The 17,690-nt window shown below is 38.9% G+C and overlaps 1 protein-coding gene across 2 annotated transcripts in view; it reads left to right on the top strand.

Moving 5' to 3' along the window:
* Dmgdh (dimethylglycine dehydrogenase) overlaps nt 1–17,690 on the top strand; it is a 59,662-nt gene that overhangs the window by 10,118 nt on the left and 31,854 nt on the right. Inside the window, exons 3-9 of one of the 2 annotated variants that reach the window (XM_046427622.2) lie at nt 776–874; nt 2,347–2,511; nt 4,441–4,645; nt 11,570–11,818; nt 13,670–13,868; nt 15,557–15,726; nt 16,973–17,126. In XM_046427622.2, the coding sequence (XP_046283578.1) occupies nt 776–874; nt 2,347–2,511; nt 4,441–4,645; nt 11,570–11,818; nt 13,670–13,868; nt 15,557–15,726; nt 16,973–17,126 (1,241 nt within the window). The remainder of the gene's footprint in view (nt 1–775; nt 875–2,346; nt 2,512–4,440; nt 4,646–11,569; nt 11,819–13,669; nt 13,869–15,556; nt 15,727–16,972; nt 17,127–17,690) is intronic. The other variant, XM_046427629.2, reaches the window with a different exon arrangement.

The raw sequence follows: 17,690 nt of genomic DNA, 5'->3' as shown, positions 1-17,690 counted from the left end.
GAATTTTGCCACTTCAGGAAAAGTCACAGGATGGCTGCTCTATTCAAGGGGCAGATGGGAAAACCCTTGGTTGATGTAGTCCTGCCTCAAGAACACACCCAGGGTTTGCTGGCTTGAGTCCATGTTGTATGCCTTCCCCCATATGCTTTCTAATACAAATCCAAAATTCTGAAACACAAAATACTTCATAATTCAAAAGTTTTTGAGCAAGCAACATGACAGCATCGTGGAAAATTCCATATGTGGTCTCTGATGGTTCAATATATGTAAACTTTGTTTTATGCACAACATTATTTAAAATATTGTATATGTATGTATAAGGTGAATATGAAACCTAAGCAAACTTCTTGTTTGGAGGGACTTGGGTCCCATCCCCAAGATAGCTCATTAGGTTTTATGGAATTTTTTTTTTAAATCCAGAATCCAAAATGACTCTGGTTCCAAGCATTTTGGATAAAGGGTATCCAATCATAGCATATGTTCCTAAACTTTCCATTTAATCATCTCACTTATGATTCTTTTTTTCTTAGTAACTTTTATGAACTTCATATATATGTCTGTTGGCTGGCTCTCACTTTACTTATATGGTTCAAATTTCTTTTTATAACCTCTCATGAGCCTTCTGCTCTGAAGCTCTCAAATTTCTCGCTCCCAAGGACTGATGGGTGCTTCTCAATTCCTCACCAGCATTAAATTACTGCATAGCAAATACACTATCAGCGTTTTGAGGCTGTTATTTTTTTTCTCAGTATTTCCTTTCCTTCCTACTTTTAAGGCAGGTTTAACAACTTACTTCCATCCTGGAATAAACTTAAAGAAGATACATTATGATAGCATCAAACTTTATGAGACACTGGAAGAAGAAACTGGGCAGGTAAATACATTTAACTCAAAATTGTCTGGTAGGCCAGGTCTCTCAGAAATAGATTTCTGAAGGATCTGATGTGTCATCATGTATTGCTGTGTGCAGTGACATCAAAGACACATGCAATGTTGGTGTTGATCAAGGTAGAGAAATAGGATGAGAATTCAAGGAAAGAACCTTGAGAATTTGCTTTAAAATTGATTTCTTAAGTGTATTATCCATGTAACTAACCATTTTTTTTGTTGTTTTTTAAATGAAGAAAGAATTAAAAGCAGCTTCCAAAAATATCTTTTGCCAGTTGCTATATCCAGAAACTAAAAAATCAGACCCTCTCAGCAATTGGACTGCAAAGGATCTGACAAGAGTGTGTGCCAGATTGTCACATGGTTTGAAAAGTATTTCACTCAGAGCCCCTCGCTTTTATTCTTATCCCCTCTCAGATTGACTCATGCTCTCAAAATAAAAAATGAGTTTCTGTAGACTTAAGATTAAAGTCCACTTAAATTCTCCATTGCTGAAAACCATCAAGTGGATTTCCACATTCTACAGGACGTGGGCCAAAGGCTTAGCATGGCCTCAGGAGTGTGACCTTCATCAGGGTTGACCCCTTCCTGCCTCTCCACATATTATGTTCATACGCTTCTGCTAGTCCCAATGACATATAATTCTAGAATGTGCTGAGCTCTCTCAAATCACTGTTTTGTTGTTGTTGTTGTTTGGGTTTTCTTTCTTTCCCTCCCTCCCTTTCTCTCTCTCTCTCTCTCTCTCTCTCTCTCTCTCTCTCTCTCTCTCTCTCTCTCTCTTTCTTCTATTGCTTCCTCTGCTAAACAACATTCCCTCAGTCTTTCCCAAACTGGATGGGGCATCTCTTGATTCTAAGAACATTTATGCACATTGCTCTTATTACACAAATCTCTCCCTATTGTAACTGCAATTTTACTGGTTATTTTCCCTACAGATTATGACAAGAATTGTTTCTTTTATCATCCCTGTAACTCAGGGCTTTGTTGAGGCTTGGCAAACTGGGGGACTTCAATATATGTTAAATAAATGTTTGATTCAACTAACAATTAATCTCATCATTGCAATACTTTGATTCTTTATAATTCTTCCTGAACCTTTCTCTTTCTCTTTTTCACGTAATGTTCTTTTGGTATGTACAGTAGCAGTTATCCCAAGTTATTGTATTGTGCATTTAATTGTCTAATCTCCTGCAGACCATCGGTTCCCTCTAGGCAGGGTCTTTGCCTCTCTCATTCACCCCAACATCTCTGGGGTTTAGAATAGTGCCTGGTAGAGAGGCGGCGGTACTTAAAAAATAGTAGATGAATAAATGTCTTTTCATAAGATACAAATATTTTATGTCATTATCTCTTTCACTGCATACTAAATCTCTTTGCTTATACACCTGCATTTTCATTGTGCTGGGAAATTGTGTTTGAGTGCCAAAGAAAAACTTATTTATTGGAATTGTGTCACAGGCAGTAGGATTCCATCAGCCAGGTAGCATCCGAATTGCTACAACTCCTGTAAGGGTTGATGAATTTAAATATCAAATGACACGGACCGGCTGGCATGCAACAGAACAGTACATTATTGAACCTGAAAAGATTCAAGAGATGTTCCCTTTACTCAACATGAATAAGGTATTTATCTGAGGGTTATTTTCACCATTTGTTGATTTGAATTAAAATTAGAAGAAAGTGTTTTAAGAAGTTAAAAATAGAAATACTTGGTGCATACATTTTGAATGGCAAAATTAGATGATCAATCTGTATTTGGGGAAAGTTACTAGGGGGACTGTTATGTAAGCTTGGTAAAATAAGAAAAGGTAATGAAAAATCTTATTGGTCTTCTACTTGTAATTAAGGAAACATTTTCAATACTTTCCTATTATTGTATCCCCCATTCAGAGGGTTTCCATAATAAACCTTCCATTTGAGAACTGCAGAGGAAATGATAATGTGATTTGATCCTTCTAGAAAAATAGTTATTAATATATTTTTTTTAAAAAATCAACTTAAGAAGTCCCATGCTCTGCTATTCCACAAATATCACTTCACTCATGATTGTACTTCTCTTATAGACTTTGTGCCAGGTATGGATGGCTCTAGATTTATACCATAGTTTCATGAGAGAATCTACCTGATAGGGAATTTAGTGTTTCCCTATGGGTAATCATCCCTTTCAAATAGTAATAACACTGAAAGAAAGAAAGAGCGTTTTCCCTTATGAATATAGATGCAAAAATACTCAACAAAATACTAGCAAACCGAATTCAGCAACATAATGAAAGGATTATAGAGCATGACCAAATGGAATTTATCCCAGGAATGCAGGGTTGGTTTAATATCTGTAAAGTCAATCAACATAATCATATTGTATTAATATAATAAAGAACAAAATCCACATAATCATTTCAATAGATGGAGAAAAATATGTGTCAAAAGCTCCTTGTTCATATTTGGTGCTAAGTATATTTTTTTAAAAAATATTTTTTTAGTTGTAGATAGACATAATATCTTTATTTTATTTACTTATTAATTTTTATGTGGTGTTGAGGATGGAACCCAGTGCCTCACATGTGCAAGGCAAGTGCTCTACCACTGAGCTACAACTCCAGCCTCTGATTTTTGTTGAATAGATGAGACCTAATTACAATATATCACTCTGTTCACTCTATCAACTCATTTTATTTAATTTTTATTCCTTTTTGTTTCTCACACAATATCTGGTCTGAAGCTCTAATACAAAATAGGTGTGCAAGAATTAGTAGTTGAATTTTAAATCAAGTATAACACCAGATATATATTTAACATGTGAATTGATAACACCATCAAATGATTAAATATAAATTATAATTGATATGTCAGTTAGAACTAGATTTGGCTTCAAATGTCAGAAACCAAACTAATAATGCTTAAACAAGATGTAAGTTTATTTCTCTTTCATGTAAATAGTCCAAGACTTGAATGGTGGCTTTTTTTCATGAGGACTTTAAGAAACCAGTCACCTTCTAGATCATTACTCTGTCATTCCTGGGATATGACTTTTGTGGTACTATTCCAAGATGGCAACTGAAGCTCCAGCCATCATGTCTATATTGCAAATAGAAGGGTAAATAAGGGACAAAGAATGACAAGTGCCGGTTGTCTTTTTTTTTTTTAAAGGCTTCTGGAAATTTTCCTGACTTATTTGCATTTCCATTGACCAGAACTTAGTCTTAATTTTAGCTATCAGCTGGAGCTAATAGCTGCCATGAAAGTTGGAAACTGTACTCTTTGTTCTTAGTGGCCATATGTCCAAATAAACATTTGGGTTCCATTGCTATTGGATACAAGGAGAAACATTATTGGAGACAATGGCAAGCCTCTATCAAATAGCCTATGTAACCTTTAGTGTAAATCCCACCTATGTCTAAACAAAATTTAGGAAAAAGATGTACAGAGTGGTTGGTCTGATGCCAAGATGTACTTTTAAAGTCTAGTTTTATTGAACACTTGCTGGTGGGATATAGTTGACTGAGTAATATAAGTTTATTTGTCTGAATATTGACTTCTTTATGATTGATTTAGGTTTTAGCTGGTCTGTATAATCCTGGAGATGGTCACATTGATCCTTATTCTCTAACAATGGCCTTGGCTGCTGGAGCTAGGAAATATGGTGCCCTTTTAAAATACCCTGCACCGGTGACTTCTCTAACATCCAGGTCAGATGGAACGTGGGATGTTGAAACACCACAGGGATCCCTGAGAGCAAACAGAATCGTAAATGCTGCAGGTAAGCACTGTACCTTGTTTTAAAAACTAGTGTTTTTAAGTGGCAAAGAAATAAATATGTAGCCATAAAGAAGTGGTTTATTCCGTGATCATTGTTGTGGAGCACAGTGCTCTCACATTGGTTTCTGAGCCACAGAGCCCTCCCTCATCACTCTGCCTGTGATGTGTGGAATATCATTCTTTCCTTTGTGAGTCATCAACAGTTGGTCTTTTTATCCATTCTCCATTTCTTCTGCTCCAGATTATGTCTTGCCCAATTGTGCTTCTTTTTCCTTTCTATGTTTACTGTTTAGTAACCAAATTCTAATGCTCAAATTTCAGAGCACACTCCTTGATCTCAATTTACTTTTTAGGGCAGATTTCATCATTTCTGTTCTCTCCCATCATTTCTGATGACTTTTGGTTCTGGTCAAAAACAAAAACAAAAACCAAATAACCCTTCATCTTTTTCTTTCAGAACATTATGAAACATACTTCATAATTTTTTAGGCTTTTTTTTTTTTTTACAGTTTAGTCTCATGGACTAGTGAACCCCAGGAGGGATATTGAGATGATCTAGCAACCTACTCATTTTCCATTTGTAGAGGCCATAGTCCAGCAGGGTCAAGGTACTTGGCCAAGTGACATGGCTGGTTCTGTCAGAGCCAGGAGTGGGACCTGGTTTTTTGATTCTTGAGTTGATACCCTTGCTAAAAGGTTGGTTGCATGTGAAGTTATTTTTAACTATCTCATAAACAAAAACAGATCCTAATGAAAATGCTTGTGCAGTCTAATTTGGACTTATAAAATATATTTTCTTGTAGTTCATCATGGTTCATTAAAACCTAAAATAAGCATGAAGGAGTAGCTGACTTTCTCTGAGCAACTGCATAAATTATAAAATGAAAATATCTTTATTGAGCTGATCAAATAATATGCCATGAAGACATGCCGGAAACACGTACCTTTCTAATTATTTCCTTTAAATTAAACTTATCATTGACGCTATTTTTTAACAAAATATTTTGGTGGTCCTAGAAAGTCATGTCTTCAATAGGAAAGATTCTAAATTAATATTTCAGAATCTTCCTAACTCCTGCCTCCCATTTGAAAAATAAAAATTGCATACTTTCTTTAGGTTGAGATTAAAGGTAAAGTAAAAGGACTTGTCTAAAAAATAAAAACAATATTATGAAAAATTGCCTTGTTTTGAGCCTCACTTGTCCCTTCAATCTCCATCTAATTCTCCTTTCTCCCACTATCCTTGGGAACCTCCAGAGTCATGGTTCAGATCTGGTGTTTTCCAGATGCTCATGTGTGAGACAATGAAAGGTTGGAGGAGGAATAATTGGATTTTAGCCTTAACCTAATCAGTGAATCAATCCCTGATGGGATTAACTGAGTGGTAATAGAGGCAGATGGGGTGTGGCTGGAGGAAGTGGTTCATTGGGGGTGTGGGTATGGTATATATTTTTTATCTGGAGCATGGAGTCAGTCTCTCTCTCTCTCTCTCTCTCTCTCTCTCTCTCTCTCTCTGCTTTGTGATCATCATGTGAGCTGTTTCACTGTGCCACCCTCTTCTGCCATGATGTTCAGCCTCACCTCAACCCCCAAGGAATGGAGCCAGTCTTCTATGGACTAAGACCTCTGAAAACATGAGCCCTCAAACTTTCCCTCCTTTAAAATTATTCTGATGAGATCTTTTAGTCACAGCAGTGAAAAAGCTGACTACAATATCCAGCCTAAATTTTGTTGGAAGATCTAAGACATTGAAATCATTCATACTTCTTTCCAAGTAGAAAGGATTTTTTTTTTTTGTAAGTTTGCAACATTTTTAATGGTTGCATGAATTCAGCCCCTGAAAACATTTGGCCATTTTCATACTCAGATCCCCATATCCAGCACCTGAGGCAGACATTGCTAATCAATGACTACACTAGCTTCAGACAATCTTGCACAAAGCCCCGACATTTTTATTAGCCCAGTGCTGCAGGAAGACACGCATTCCCAAAGGATCTTTTGAGAAAAAACTTGGAAGATCTTAATTTAAGACATTTATCCATTGTTTTTCTAAAATGGATAAACTTTTATTTACATAATAAATTGCCATTGTAATATATTTTTTTTAAACTACATACTGTGAGGAAGAAGGAATCTCTGGAGAGGAAGATAGGATGAGTTCTAAAGAGATCTGACCTATGACCAGATGGAGTTTTCTATGCAGCTGAGGAATCCTGAGAGGCAATGGAGTAGAAGAAAGCAGTGATAGGAGGCCCTTGAGAATGGCTGCCTCCGGCCATCCTGGGAAAGCTTACAAGTCCCTGGAATGATGTCTAGAATGTGGCCCTGTGTGGAGTGATGATGCACCTCTTCATTTTTTGCTCCTAAAGGCCTTTGCTTTCTTAAAACAACTGAGATTTTGTTGCAGGCCAGGTGCAGTGGCGCATGCCTGTAACCCCAGTGACTGGAGAGGCTGAGGCAGGAGGATTCCAAGTTCAAAGCCAGCCTCAGCAACTTAGCAAGACTCTAAGAAATTCAGCAAGACCCTGTCTCTAAATAAAATACAAAAAAGGGCTGGGATGTGACTCATGGTTAAGTGCCCCTGGGTTCAATCCCTGATACAAAAAAAAAAAAAAAAAGTCATTGCTTGAATCTATAGGTTGGAGTGTTGACTCTACATTTTCTTCTATCAGCTGCAGAGTTTCTGGCCTAATTCCTAGGTCTTTGATCATTTTGAGTTGCCTTTTGGGTAGAGTGAAAGATAGGGATCCGGTTTTATTCTTTTTCATATGGATATCCAGTTTTAGGAAGCTGTATTTTAAACTGTACTGTCTACACCAGATGATTTGCAAAACATCTTTGCAGAAACACTACTAGACAGGCATTCTTACACTAGAGAGAATGTAGACTATAATCTTGAGCGAACAGTTGAGGAAGTCTTTGATGCTTTCAACCTCTTGGTATGCAGTGGTCTAACTTGTCTTTCAAAATAGGCATCATTCTACCTTTATTCTGCCCTCTCCTCAGGTGCAGCTCAGATGTTCTGTTAGGAGGCAAGCCTTTCTCTGCATGGTGATGAGTGTTTCTCTTCACTTCATTTCCAGTTGACCCATTCAGCCTGAGATAACTTTGTAAGATTACTTAAGAATTTTCTGGGCTGGGGTTGTGACTCAGCAGTAGTGTGCTCACCTAGTTTGTGTGAGACACAGGGTTCAATCCTCAGCACCACATAAAAATAAATAAAATAAAAGTATTGTGTCCAACTATAACTAAAAAAAAAAACCCAAAACATTTTAAAAAAAGAATTTTCCTAGTAAGGCAAATCAGAAATGTGACTGAATCATACCAACATGAAGCCCCGTGTTCAGCCAAAAAGAATTGCTTAATTTTGCCTGTTTCTCCGATTCAAAGAGTGAAGCCAGCAACTGTATAAACCATCTCGTAAAAGTAACCTTATTCGGGAACCTTCACCCTTCCTTGTAACCCTATTTCTATTAGACATTGTATTTTTCTAAAAAAAAAGGAAGCCATTTTCAATGTCCATTTTTGTTGACTTTCCAGTTTTTTTTAAGTGATAATGGTAGAAGGAGTCCTCCTTGCTTAACATTCCCTTTTGAACTTGGTGCTGGGTGATCTAGCACCTGGTTGAAGTATAATCTTGGCTAGATTTAGGCTAATTTATCAACAAAGAGAGGAAGAGAGTGCCAACAGGCACCAGCACTGCAGGGTAACATAGCATAGAGATTGCTACTGGATTTGAAGTAATACAGTTCTATGAGACTTATGCATACATTTCCACTTTATTTTAATGATGAAGTACATTAATAAGCAAGAGACTCGTCTCAGAAGTTCATAAATATGTTAGAATAGGACAGAATTTATTGTCTTCAGTTTATGTTTTTAATTGAACAAAGTAGTTCAATTAAAAACAGTAGTTTAAATTGCTAGAATAAATATTTTGATCTTTTATATTTTAAAACTGCTTTAGTATATGTAACTAGAATCTGTGGTTTTACTATATTTTCCTGCAAAGTCCTGATATTTAGTAATTCATATTTTCCTACTAGCAAGAATAAATTAAGTCTCTAAAGTATTAAAGACAACAAATAACTGTCATGCCTAGAAGACAGATTTCTAGTTTACAAATAGGAACCACTTCAAGGGTTATAATCAAGGGTGACCAAGTTAGCTGTTAGGCTAAAGCAAAATGACAGAGTACAGGGCAATGTTTTGATGGTACATAAAAGAACATAACCTGGGTTCCCAGACAGACTTAGAAATGATTCTGTATCTAGCTCTGAAACTAATAGAGATTTCAGAACTGTTTCTGAAAAAAAAAATGAGGAAATAAAAATGGTTAAAAATTTAGGATGTGTAACCTCGAAAGCAATAACTTAAATAGGATTCTCTTTTTTATATATTTATTTTTTAGCTTTTTTTTAGGTGGACATAATATCTTTATTTTATTTTTATGTGGTGCTGAGGATCGAACCCAGTGCCTTGCGCATGCCAGGTGAGCGCGCTACCACTTGAACCACAATCCCAGCCCCTTAAACAGGATTCTCTAATTACTTGAACGGCTATTCAAAATCTTTATGAAACAAATAAGCAAATAGAACCCCTCTCCCCAGAAACAATCCATTGATGGGTCAGGCAACAACATATTCCTGCCAAGTAATAATCACTTTTATAATTTTAGAGTCTAAAATACCTTAATACAAGTGAAGGTGTCTTTGATTTTTCAAATAAAGTCTTTCTGCAGGAAGAAAACCAGTAAGATGTGATGACTATTGGATCTCCTGGTGTGACCTTGGGCATGACTCCCCTAACTGGGCATTGGTGCCACATCTATGGCCTGAAGGGTCAGCCTGAGAAAGAATCAAGGGTCCTTCTGTCACAAATTATCCTGTCTTTGGCATAAAATGTGAAGTAAAAAACATTTGTTTTGGAGACTCCCCACTACTGAGGAGCCCCGTCTCCTCTCTGCTGTGGCTCCTCTTACCATCCTGGTTTTGGTTTTGGTTTTGTTTTGCTCTTGCTTATTGGTTGTTTTTGTCTTTGTGGTATTGAGGGTTGAACCCAGGGCCTGGTGCATGCTAGGCAAGTGCTCTATCACTGAACTACCCGAAACTCTCTGTGGATTCAATTCTTATGTGCTCTTTATAAGAAAGGGTCTTACAAACGTATGAAAAAGAACCTTTTAAAGTAACAGATAAAAGTTAGTTTTCTACTTCTCCCCAAATAGATACAGATTCAGATTTTAAGTTAACCAAGAGATTCTGTATTTGTGGAATTTTAGCCATCAGTAGTTTGGAGAGTAGGGTTTGGGGAGGTATAGGAGCTGATTTGCGGGGCTTTATTATGAACTATTAATTCTTATTAGGTTGATCACATCAACTCAGTGGCCTCTTCCTGGGCCTGAGCATCTCTGTCCACGAGTAGGATCAGTCTGTTATACCACCTTTCTTATCAATATTTGTACTTTTTATATGTCTGGGTTGCTTGTTTTTTTTTTTTTTCTTTCAAATAATTTTATGGGAGGGGTTTGCAGTCTAACTTTGCCTTTTCAGGATTAGAGTTTCCTAACATTATAAATATCTTCAAAACTCTGGACAGTGCCAAACATTGTCTTGTCTTGTCTTCCCCCATTCAATTTTACAATGATAAAAAATGTAAGGAGCTGTGGGTATAACTCAGTTAGCATGTATGAGGCCCTGGGTTTGACCCCCAGCATGGCAAGAAAACATTTTTTAAAGATTGTTATGACATTCTTTAGATTTTGCCATGAGAATCCAAGCCTTCTAAATATTTTTAATATAAATGCCACATCAGCGTCATATATCCTATGTTTATATATGTAGTTGCTGCGACACATGACTGAATCACCTGATTCACTCCAAGGTGAGTTGTGATGGCTACTAAATAACCACATAGAGACAGAAAATACCTTTTTTGGGGGGTCCAGTGAGGGTTCCTTGACCTCAGCTTTCACGAAGGAGGCAAGAGAAGCAGGCAAAAGAGAGAGAGAGAGCACACCTGAAACCCTCTTATTTATTTAGGGGAAGACATTCCAGAAAGTTCAACCCAAATAAGGCAAGGGATTTGGGTTTCAGGGAGTTGCTTGGTGATGTCTTGCAGTCAGCAGTTTGACTGACAGCTTGGAAAGCCACACCCACCTCAGGGGCTGTGTGGGGATCATAGGCAGAGGGAGCAAAAAGGACAAATATGTTGCACAGTCAGAGCAGCAACGTCAGTCCAGTCCCCTCATGTACTCAAACGTGCATGCTCTCACACACAGCCCATGGCTGGTTCAGGGTATGTAGTGACATTTTTAAATGATTTTTTTTAAAGTCAGTTGATTTATTTTTTATTTATATATGACAGCAGAATGCATTACAGTTCATATTACACATATAGAGCACAATTTTTCATATCTCTGGTTGTATACAAAGTATATTCACACCAATTCGTGTCCTCATACATGTACTTTGGTTAATAATGATCAGCACATTCCACCATCATTTCTAACCCCATGCCCCCTCCCTTCTCCTCCCACCCCTCTGTCCTATCTAGAGTTCATCTATTCCTCCCATGCTCCCCCTCCCTACCACTATGAATCAGCCTCCTCGGTCTAAACCCAAAGGACTTAAAAACAGCATACTTCAGGGACACAGCCACATCAAAGTTTATAGCAGCACAATTCACAATAGCTAAACTGTGGAACCAACCTAGATGCCCTTCAATAGATGAATGGATAAAAAAATGTGGCATATATACACAATGTAATATTACTCAGCAATAAAAGAGAACAAAATCATGGCATTTGCAGGTAAATGGCTGGAGTTAGAGAAGATAATGCTAAGTGAAGTTAGCCAATCCCAAAAAAACAAATGCCGAATGTATTCTCTGATATGAGGAGGCTGATTTTTTTTTTTTTTAACTGAAGGATTTTGGGCTCGTGAAGTAGGCCAAATGATCGGACTAGAACACCCCCTCATACCAGTTCAACATCAGTATGTTGTTACATCGAGTATACCTGAAGTGAAAGCTTTGAAACGAGAACTCCCTGTGCTCCGTGATCTGGAAGGATCCTACTACCTCCGACAGGAAAGGGATGGGCTTTTGTTTGGTCCATATGAAAGTCAGGAGAAAATGAAGGTCCAGGACTCTTGGGTCACCAGTGGAGTCCCTCCAGGTGAGTTCAGCAAATGAAAATGAGGGCAGGTCCGATACATATGGTTCATCCTCTTCATGGCTGGGGTCAGTTGTGAAATAAGACATGCCATAGTACTGCACAATCAGATACCTGGGACATTGGAGGAGATATTGGAGGAATTTGAGGTGTCTGCTCTCCTATCCTTTTGAACAATCAGCAGGAAGTGAGAAAAGAGAGAAGATGCAGTTGGTGGTGGGAAAGCTAAAGAAACCTGCTTGAGCTACTTTGAAAGGCTCCAGGTGAATTTTTACCTGCCCACCCCAACTTCCTGCCTCTTTTCCTTTTTCCTTCATTTGCTATCCACTTGGTTTAGTTTCAAGATTTGAAGAGAGCTGCTATTGTGCTTTGACAATTGGATACATGGCAGGAATCAGAAATAGGCTATCCATCCTACAAAGAAAGAAGGCCTAGGAGTCTCTAACCCTGTAGAGCAAGCAGCAGAGGCTGGTACTGCAAACTGAGGCCCCTACCATGCAACATACTGGACATGAAAAAGGTTTTAGCCTCCAGGCTAACACAGAGGTGCTATAGCTTCTGTTTTAAGTTTTTCAAAGGAGAAGTGTCAGGATTTGTGGGGTGTGTGTGTGTGTGTGTAATATTTTTACAGAGGCAAGTGAAGAACTGGGTCACCAAAAGAGGTACCTCTGGTTTTAATCTATAAAGAGAGCTAACATATCGTTGTGGGTACTGAAATATTACAAGGAACATAAGCAAATAGAGGAAATTGTGCTTTCTAGAATTATGCTTTGATAAGCAACTTGGGATAGAGAATGAATTCTTCCCACTTTTTCCTCAAAGAATAGGCCCACGTAACAGAAAATGATTAGTAAAACACCTTGCACAGGAGCTGGGCCAGCTTACTTCACAGGGATTTGGTTTTGCTGAATGGACTCTGCACATTTAGGTGTGAGGAGAATGGTTCCCCCGTGCCCCCACCCCGTTAGTCTCCCTCTCAGGCTTCACCCATGCCAGCAGCCTGTCCTCCAAATAAACATTGAATAATTACTTAAATAATTCCAGTTGGAAGGAGAGCCTGATTGTTAGCTACCCTTGAGCACTAGGGCCCATGTGTCCTAAACCAACCCTGGTGACCTGCAGGCCTCCATGAGAATGCCCGTGTGCAGTCCCTGGGGGGAGCAAGAAGCTGGCTGGATACTGTGCAGAAAATCACCAGAATTAGCAGAGGCATTCTTCTTGGAACTTGATCTGTGGCCCTTGTTTCCATAACAGTGACTTTTAGGACAAGAAGATGCCTCCAAGACTCTGCCTTTTTTCAGAGAACTCCAGCCCCATGGATGCATGTGGGAACAGGATGGAGGACAGAGGTCTCCTGCAGAAAGGAAAGTTAAAAGGAGTCCAAAATCCATTATGCTAGATTCTGGAGCACCATTTCACTTTCCCAGTGTCCTGGCAGGATTTTGTAAATTCCCATTTGCCCTCCCTGGGGGGATGAACAGGCTCTCATGGTTAATTGAAGGATAAAGAGCTCTCCTCACAAACCAAATTATTGTTGTTGGGGATTGGATTCAATCCATATTGGAAACTTAATATGCATAACTTTAGAAATTGATTAATTCAAAAGGTGATTTTTTTTTAAATTTGAAGAACAGTAGCATTATTGTTCTCAGTAATATCATGGTTATCCATCTGTGGATAGGGATAGTGAATGTCAAGTTTAGATTTACAAAAAAAAGAAAAAAAAAGAAAAAAAAAGGAAGTACCTTCCAAAGAGGCCATCTGAAAGTGTAGGCTATTTCAGAGACTCAGGGCACTTTAGAGCACTTGGCAGTGTGGCTATGGCATCCTGACCACAGTGGCGTGCATTTCCAGGCTTTGGAAAGGAACTCTTTGAGTCTGATCTAGACCGAATCATGGAACATGTTGAAGCTGCCATGGAAATGGTTCCAGTCTTGAAAACGGCCGACATCATCAATGTTGTCAACGGTCCTATTACCTATTCTCCTGACATTCTTCCCATGGTGGGGCCTCATCAAGGGGTCCGAAACTACTGGGTGGCTATAGGCTTTGGGTGAGTAGTCCCATGTAATTTGATATTTGCTGCAGAATCACTTATTTTAGATAAGTCTGGTTCCATCATTTGGGGCCAAAAAAAGAAAAATGCAGGAGGGGTGGGGGGATTATTTTCTCCTTTTCATGAACAAGAAATAAAAATACTTTAGTTTTAAAGCACTGCTTTTTTAGTGTAATGGTTTAATCACTTGTTTTAAAGATGAGCATAAACAAAGGCAAGAATTTCCTGAAGCTTTCTCTTTGTGTATTTCCTGCCATTTCCATTATTCGTGTCTCTTTTCATGCTGTTATCTCCAGATAGGTCAATTTGCCCTAATTTTACAAGGATGTTTTTATAACACAATATGACAAAGATAATTCAAAATATCAAATGTAAAATATATGATGCATTTTCACCATAATTTGTGTTTGTTCAACACGATTTGATTCTCTATATTCCTCGGGTTGCTTCCTATTTATGATTCCATTGCCTCTTTGATGTTTCATTTCTAATATTTGTCTCATTAATTTGGTGACTATTGATGTCAAATCCACTTTACTATCATATCACAGCTTCTAATATTCTATTTTTCTTCCCCGTTTTATTTGTCCATTTACTCAACTAATGTTTAATGATTGCCAGCTCTTTGAGGGGTCTACTGCTATGCTGCCCAGAGAAGTGTACGTTGTTGCCTTTTCATTCTCCTTGAGAAATGGCCTTATAAATCTTGAGGCATTCATTTTTCAAAATAGTAAAATTGGTGTCTTGTGATGGGGAAGTTAGTTAGCATTTCCAGTCTTGGCTGCAGTTTCCCCATACTCTTTAAGACTCGTGGTTTTGTGAACTTACTATACTTTGGGGACTGGGGTCCTCGCATCTTAAGTCTACTCATGTAGCTCCTTTCCTGGGTTCTCTCCCCATGACTCCTGGCCCAATTTCTCAGAAGCTTCTCTTGACTTAATCCCATGTAAAGCCACAGTGATGGCCTCAGTTAGATAAGAGCCTGTGTGTGGCACTGCAAGTGGCCTATGTAAAACCATGGTCCCCCCATTCTGATATCCAAAAACTCTATTTGGCCACAATCATGATCTAGGTTTTAAATGACCTTCTTATGAAATAGAAAACAGAACCACTCTTTAGTTCCAGAATATAGGGACCAGTGCCCCTTTCTACCTCTTCCTCACAGGTACCTCAAGTAAGTGCCTCCAAGAAAATGGCCCAAGTTCCTTGTATGAAGTCACTGCGTAAGGGGAGTCAGAACTAAATTGAGTCCTTGAAGAGATCATTGAGGCAAAGATTTTTCCCACAAAATTTCCTCCCAGTCAGGATAATCACAGCTCCAGAGGGCATTTGAGGCACCAACCACATCTGCCTCTTGGCCCCCTTGCTTACCCGCATCCCTGCTTTCTTAAAGGGAGCATTTTTTTTTTTTTGCTAAGAGTTATGAAATATTTTCCAGGTGCACATCTCTTAAAACTATTTGAAAAAAACTAGCTTTCAAGTCAGGCACATCTTATTTGGAGCCTAAACACACATTTCTTCATTTTTAAGGCAAAAATGGATGGCATAATGATTATGTTATTTATTTATATATTCTGATAGTACAGAGCATTGCAAACTTGAGGCCTGTGAAATATTTGGACATGTTTTATCATTTGAAAATAACATGCATTAGTAACAGGGGTGTCTATTTCTGTATTTGAAAGATATGGCATAATCCATGCTGGTGGGGTAGGGAAATATCTGAGTGACTGGATTCTGCATGGAGAACCTCCTTTTGACCTGATAGAATTGGACCCCAATCGCTATGGCAAATGGACAACAACACAGTACACTGAAGCCAAGGCCAGAGAATCATATGGATTCAACAACATTGGTAAAGTACAAAATCACCGTTGTTTACAAAGGGTTAACAGAACTGACTTGCAGCACCTCTGATTTTAGATGCTCTTTATTCTGTTTGATGACATGGGGGTAGTCCGGGACTAAGACACAACAAAGAATATAGATGAATGTATATATCTAATGTGTGGCACTCAATCCTGATTTTAAATTTTAAGCACATTTTTATTTTGCCTTTCATGTTATTTTCTGTCACTGTGACAAAATCCCTAAGAAAAATCACTTATAAGGAGGAGAAGTTTACTTTGGTTCATTGTTTCAGAGGTTTCAGTTCATGGTTTCTTGACCCAATTGCTTTGGGGCCTGTGGTGAGGCAGTACCTATGGTGGAAGTGGATGGCAGAGGAAACCTGTTTTGCCTCCTGATTTCCAGGAAGCAAACAGTGCAGGAGGAAGAGGCTGGGAATTCATCTGCCCTTTGAGGACACACTCCCAGTGACCTAACTTCTTCCACAGGTCCTACTTCCTAAAGGTTCCACCACTTCCCAACAGCTCCATCAGCAGGGGACTAAGCCTTTAACACATGAGTCTTTGGGGGGGCATTCAAGTTCCAAACCATAACTCCCTTGATGACCAATATAAACGAGAGCTTTGTATTTAACATAAAAGTGTGTGTGTGTGTGTGTGTGTGTCACCAACTAACCGGGCTGGCGACGTATGCTGGGTTTCCAAAAGCTGGCTGCACCAATAACTTAAGAAAACTGTGAAGAAAACATGCAAGCACACAGAAATAAATACCTTTTCAAAATCTGTGACGGCTCTCCTACCTTAGGGGTCCATTGGAAAGAGAGAGAGAACATGCTTGGAACCCTGTTTTTTTTTTTTTTAAGGGGGAGGCTCTTTGAAAGAATATTCCATCCAAATAAGGCAGAGAGGCAATGTTACAAGGGGCAGCCCACTCCCATTGAGTAAGGCCCACTTCCATTGCCTCGCTCACCTGCTTCCACGCTCAGCAGAAACCAGTCTCCACATTTCCACTGCTCAAAGCTAGGGGGCGCTCAGCTCCTACGTGGCAGCTCCCAGCATTATACGCGCGCGCGCGCGCGCGCGCGCGCGCGCGTGTGTGTGTGTGTGTGTGTGTGTGTGTGTGTGTGTATGTTTATGGGTGTGCACACATGCTCTTCTGGGTTTTAAGTCCTATATTTCCATTTTCTGAATATCTTCAACATACTCTATCATTTTGACTATAAGCTATTTTAAGTATCAATTTCCCCTTTTCAGTTGGTTATCCTAAAGAAGAACGCTTTGCTGGGAGGCCAACTCAGCGAGTCAGTGGTCTCTATAAAACCCTGGAGTCTAAGTGTTCTATGGGGTTCCATGCTGGCTGGGAGCAGCCACACTGGTTCTACAAACCAGGCCAGGACAATCAGTACAGGTAGGTGAATGACAGCTTGTCTGTGGTCTGACCAAGGCATAACTATGGAGGTGAGGTGAGAAACAGCAGTGAAGTACTGATTCCCCCTTATCCCAATCACTGTACCCCATTCCAATGAGCCCTTCCTACTTAATTATTTTCTGGTAGTGAAGGTATTAATCTAGCTCATATGACATTGGCCCACATCTAGGGCCATATATCTCTGAGAGTCCTGTAACCAGACCTCACAAAACCTCATCCACTTGGCATTTACCAGAATCTCAGAGCAACCTTGGTCACCCCTGTCCAAACTCCCACATGGCTTTGGCCCTTAAAGGTTTGCCAAGTGGCTTGGAATGCTTTGTTAAATCACACAGAATATAACCTCAAAATGAAAAAGACCTGCGGTTTTGGATTTTCTATTTATCACAAAATAGCTCAAAGCACCAGCTCTCTAGTGTGTGTGCACTGAACCATGCAAATTACATACACAGTTGATAAATTAGGAAAAAAAAATACAATTTGCTTAGCATTTCAGGTTAAGCTAAAAAAAAAAAAAAAGCATGCCACTAAAACAGGTCTCTA

The sequence above is a fragment of the Marmota monax genome, unplaced genomic scaffold (genome assembly GCF_021218885.2).
Source record: "Marmota monax isolate L192 unplaced genomic scaffold, Marmota_monax_Labrador192_F-V1.1 WCK01_AAM20220418_F8-fsc00018, whole genome shotgun sequence".
Lineage (NCBI taxonomy): Eukaryota > Metazoa > Chordata > Mammalia > Rodentia > Sciuridae > Marmota > Marmota monax.
Note: the sequence above shows the minus strand (reverse complement) of the source record. Positions and strands in the feature narration are given on the sequence as shown.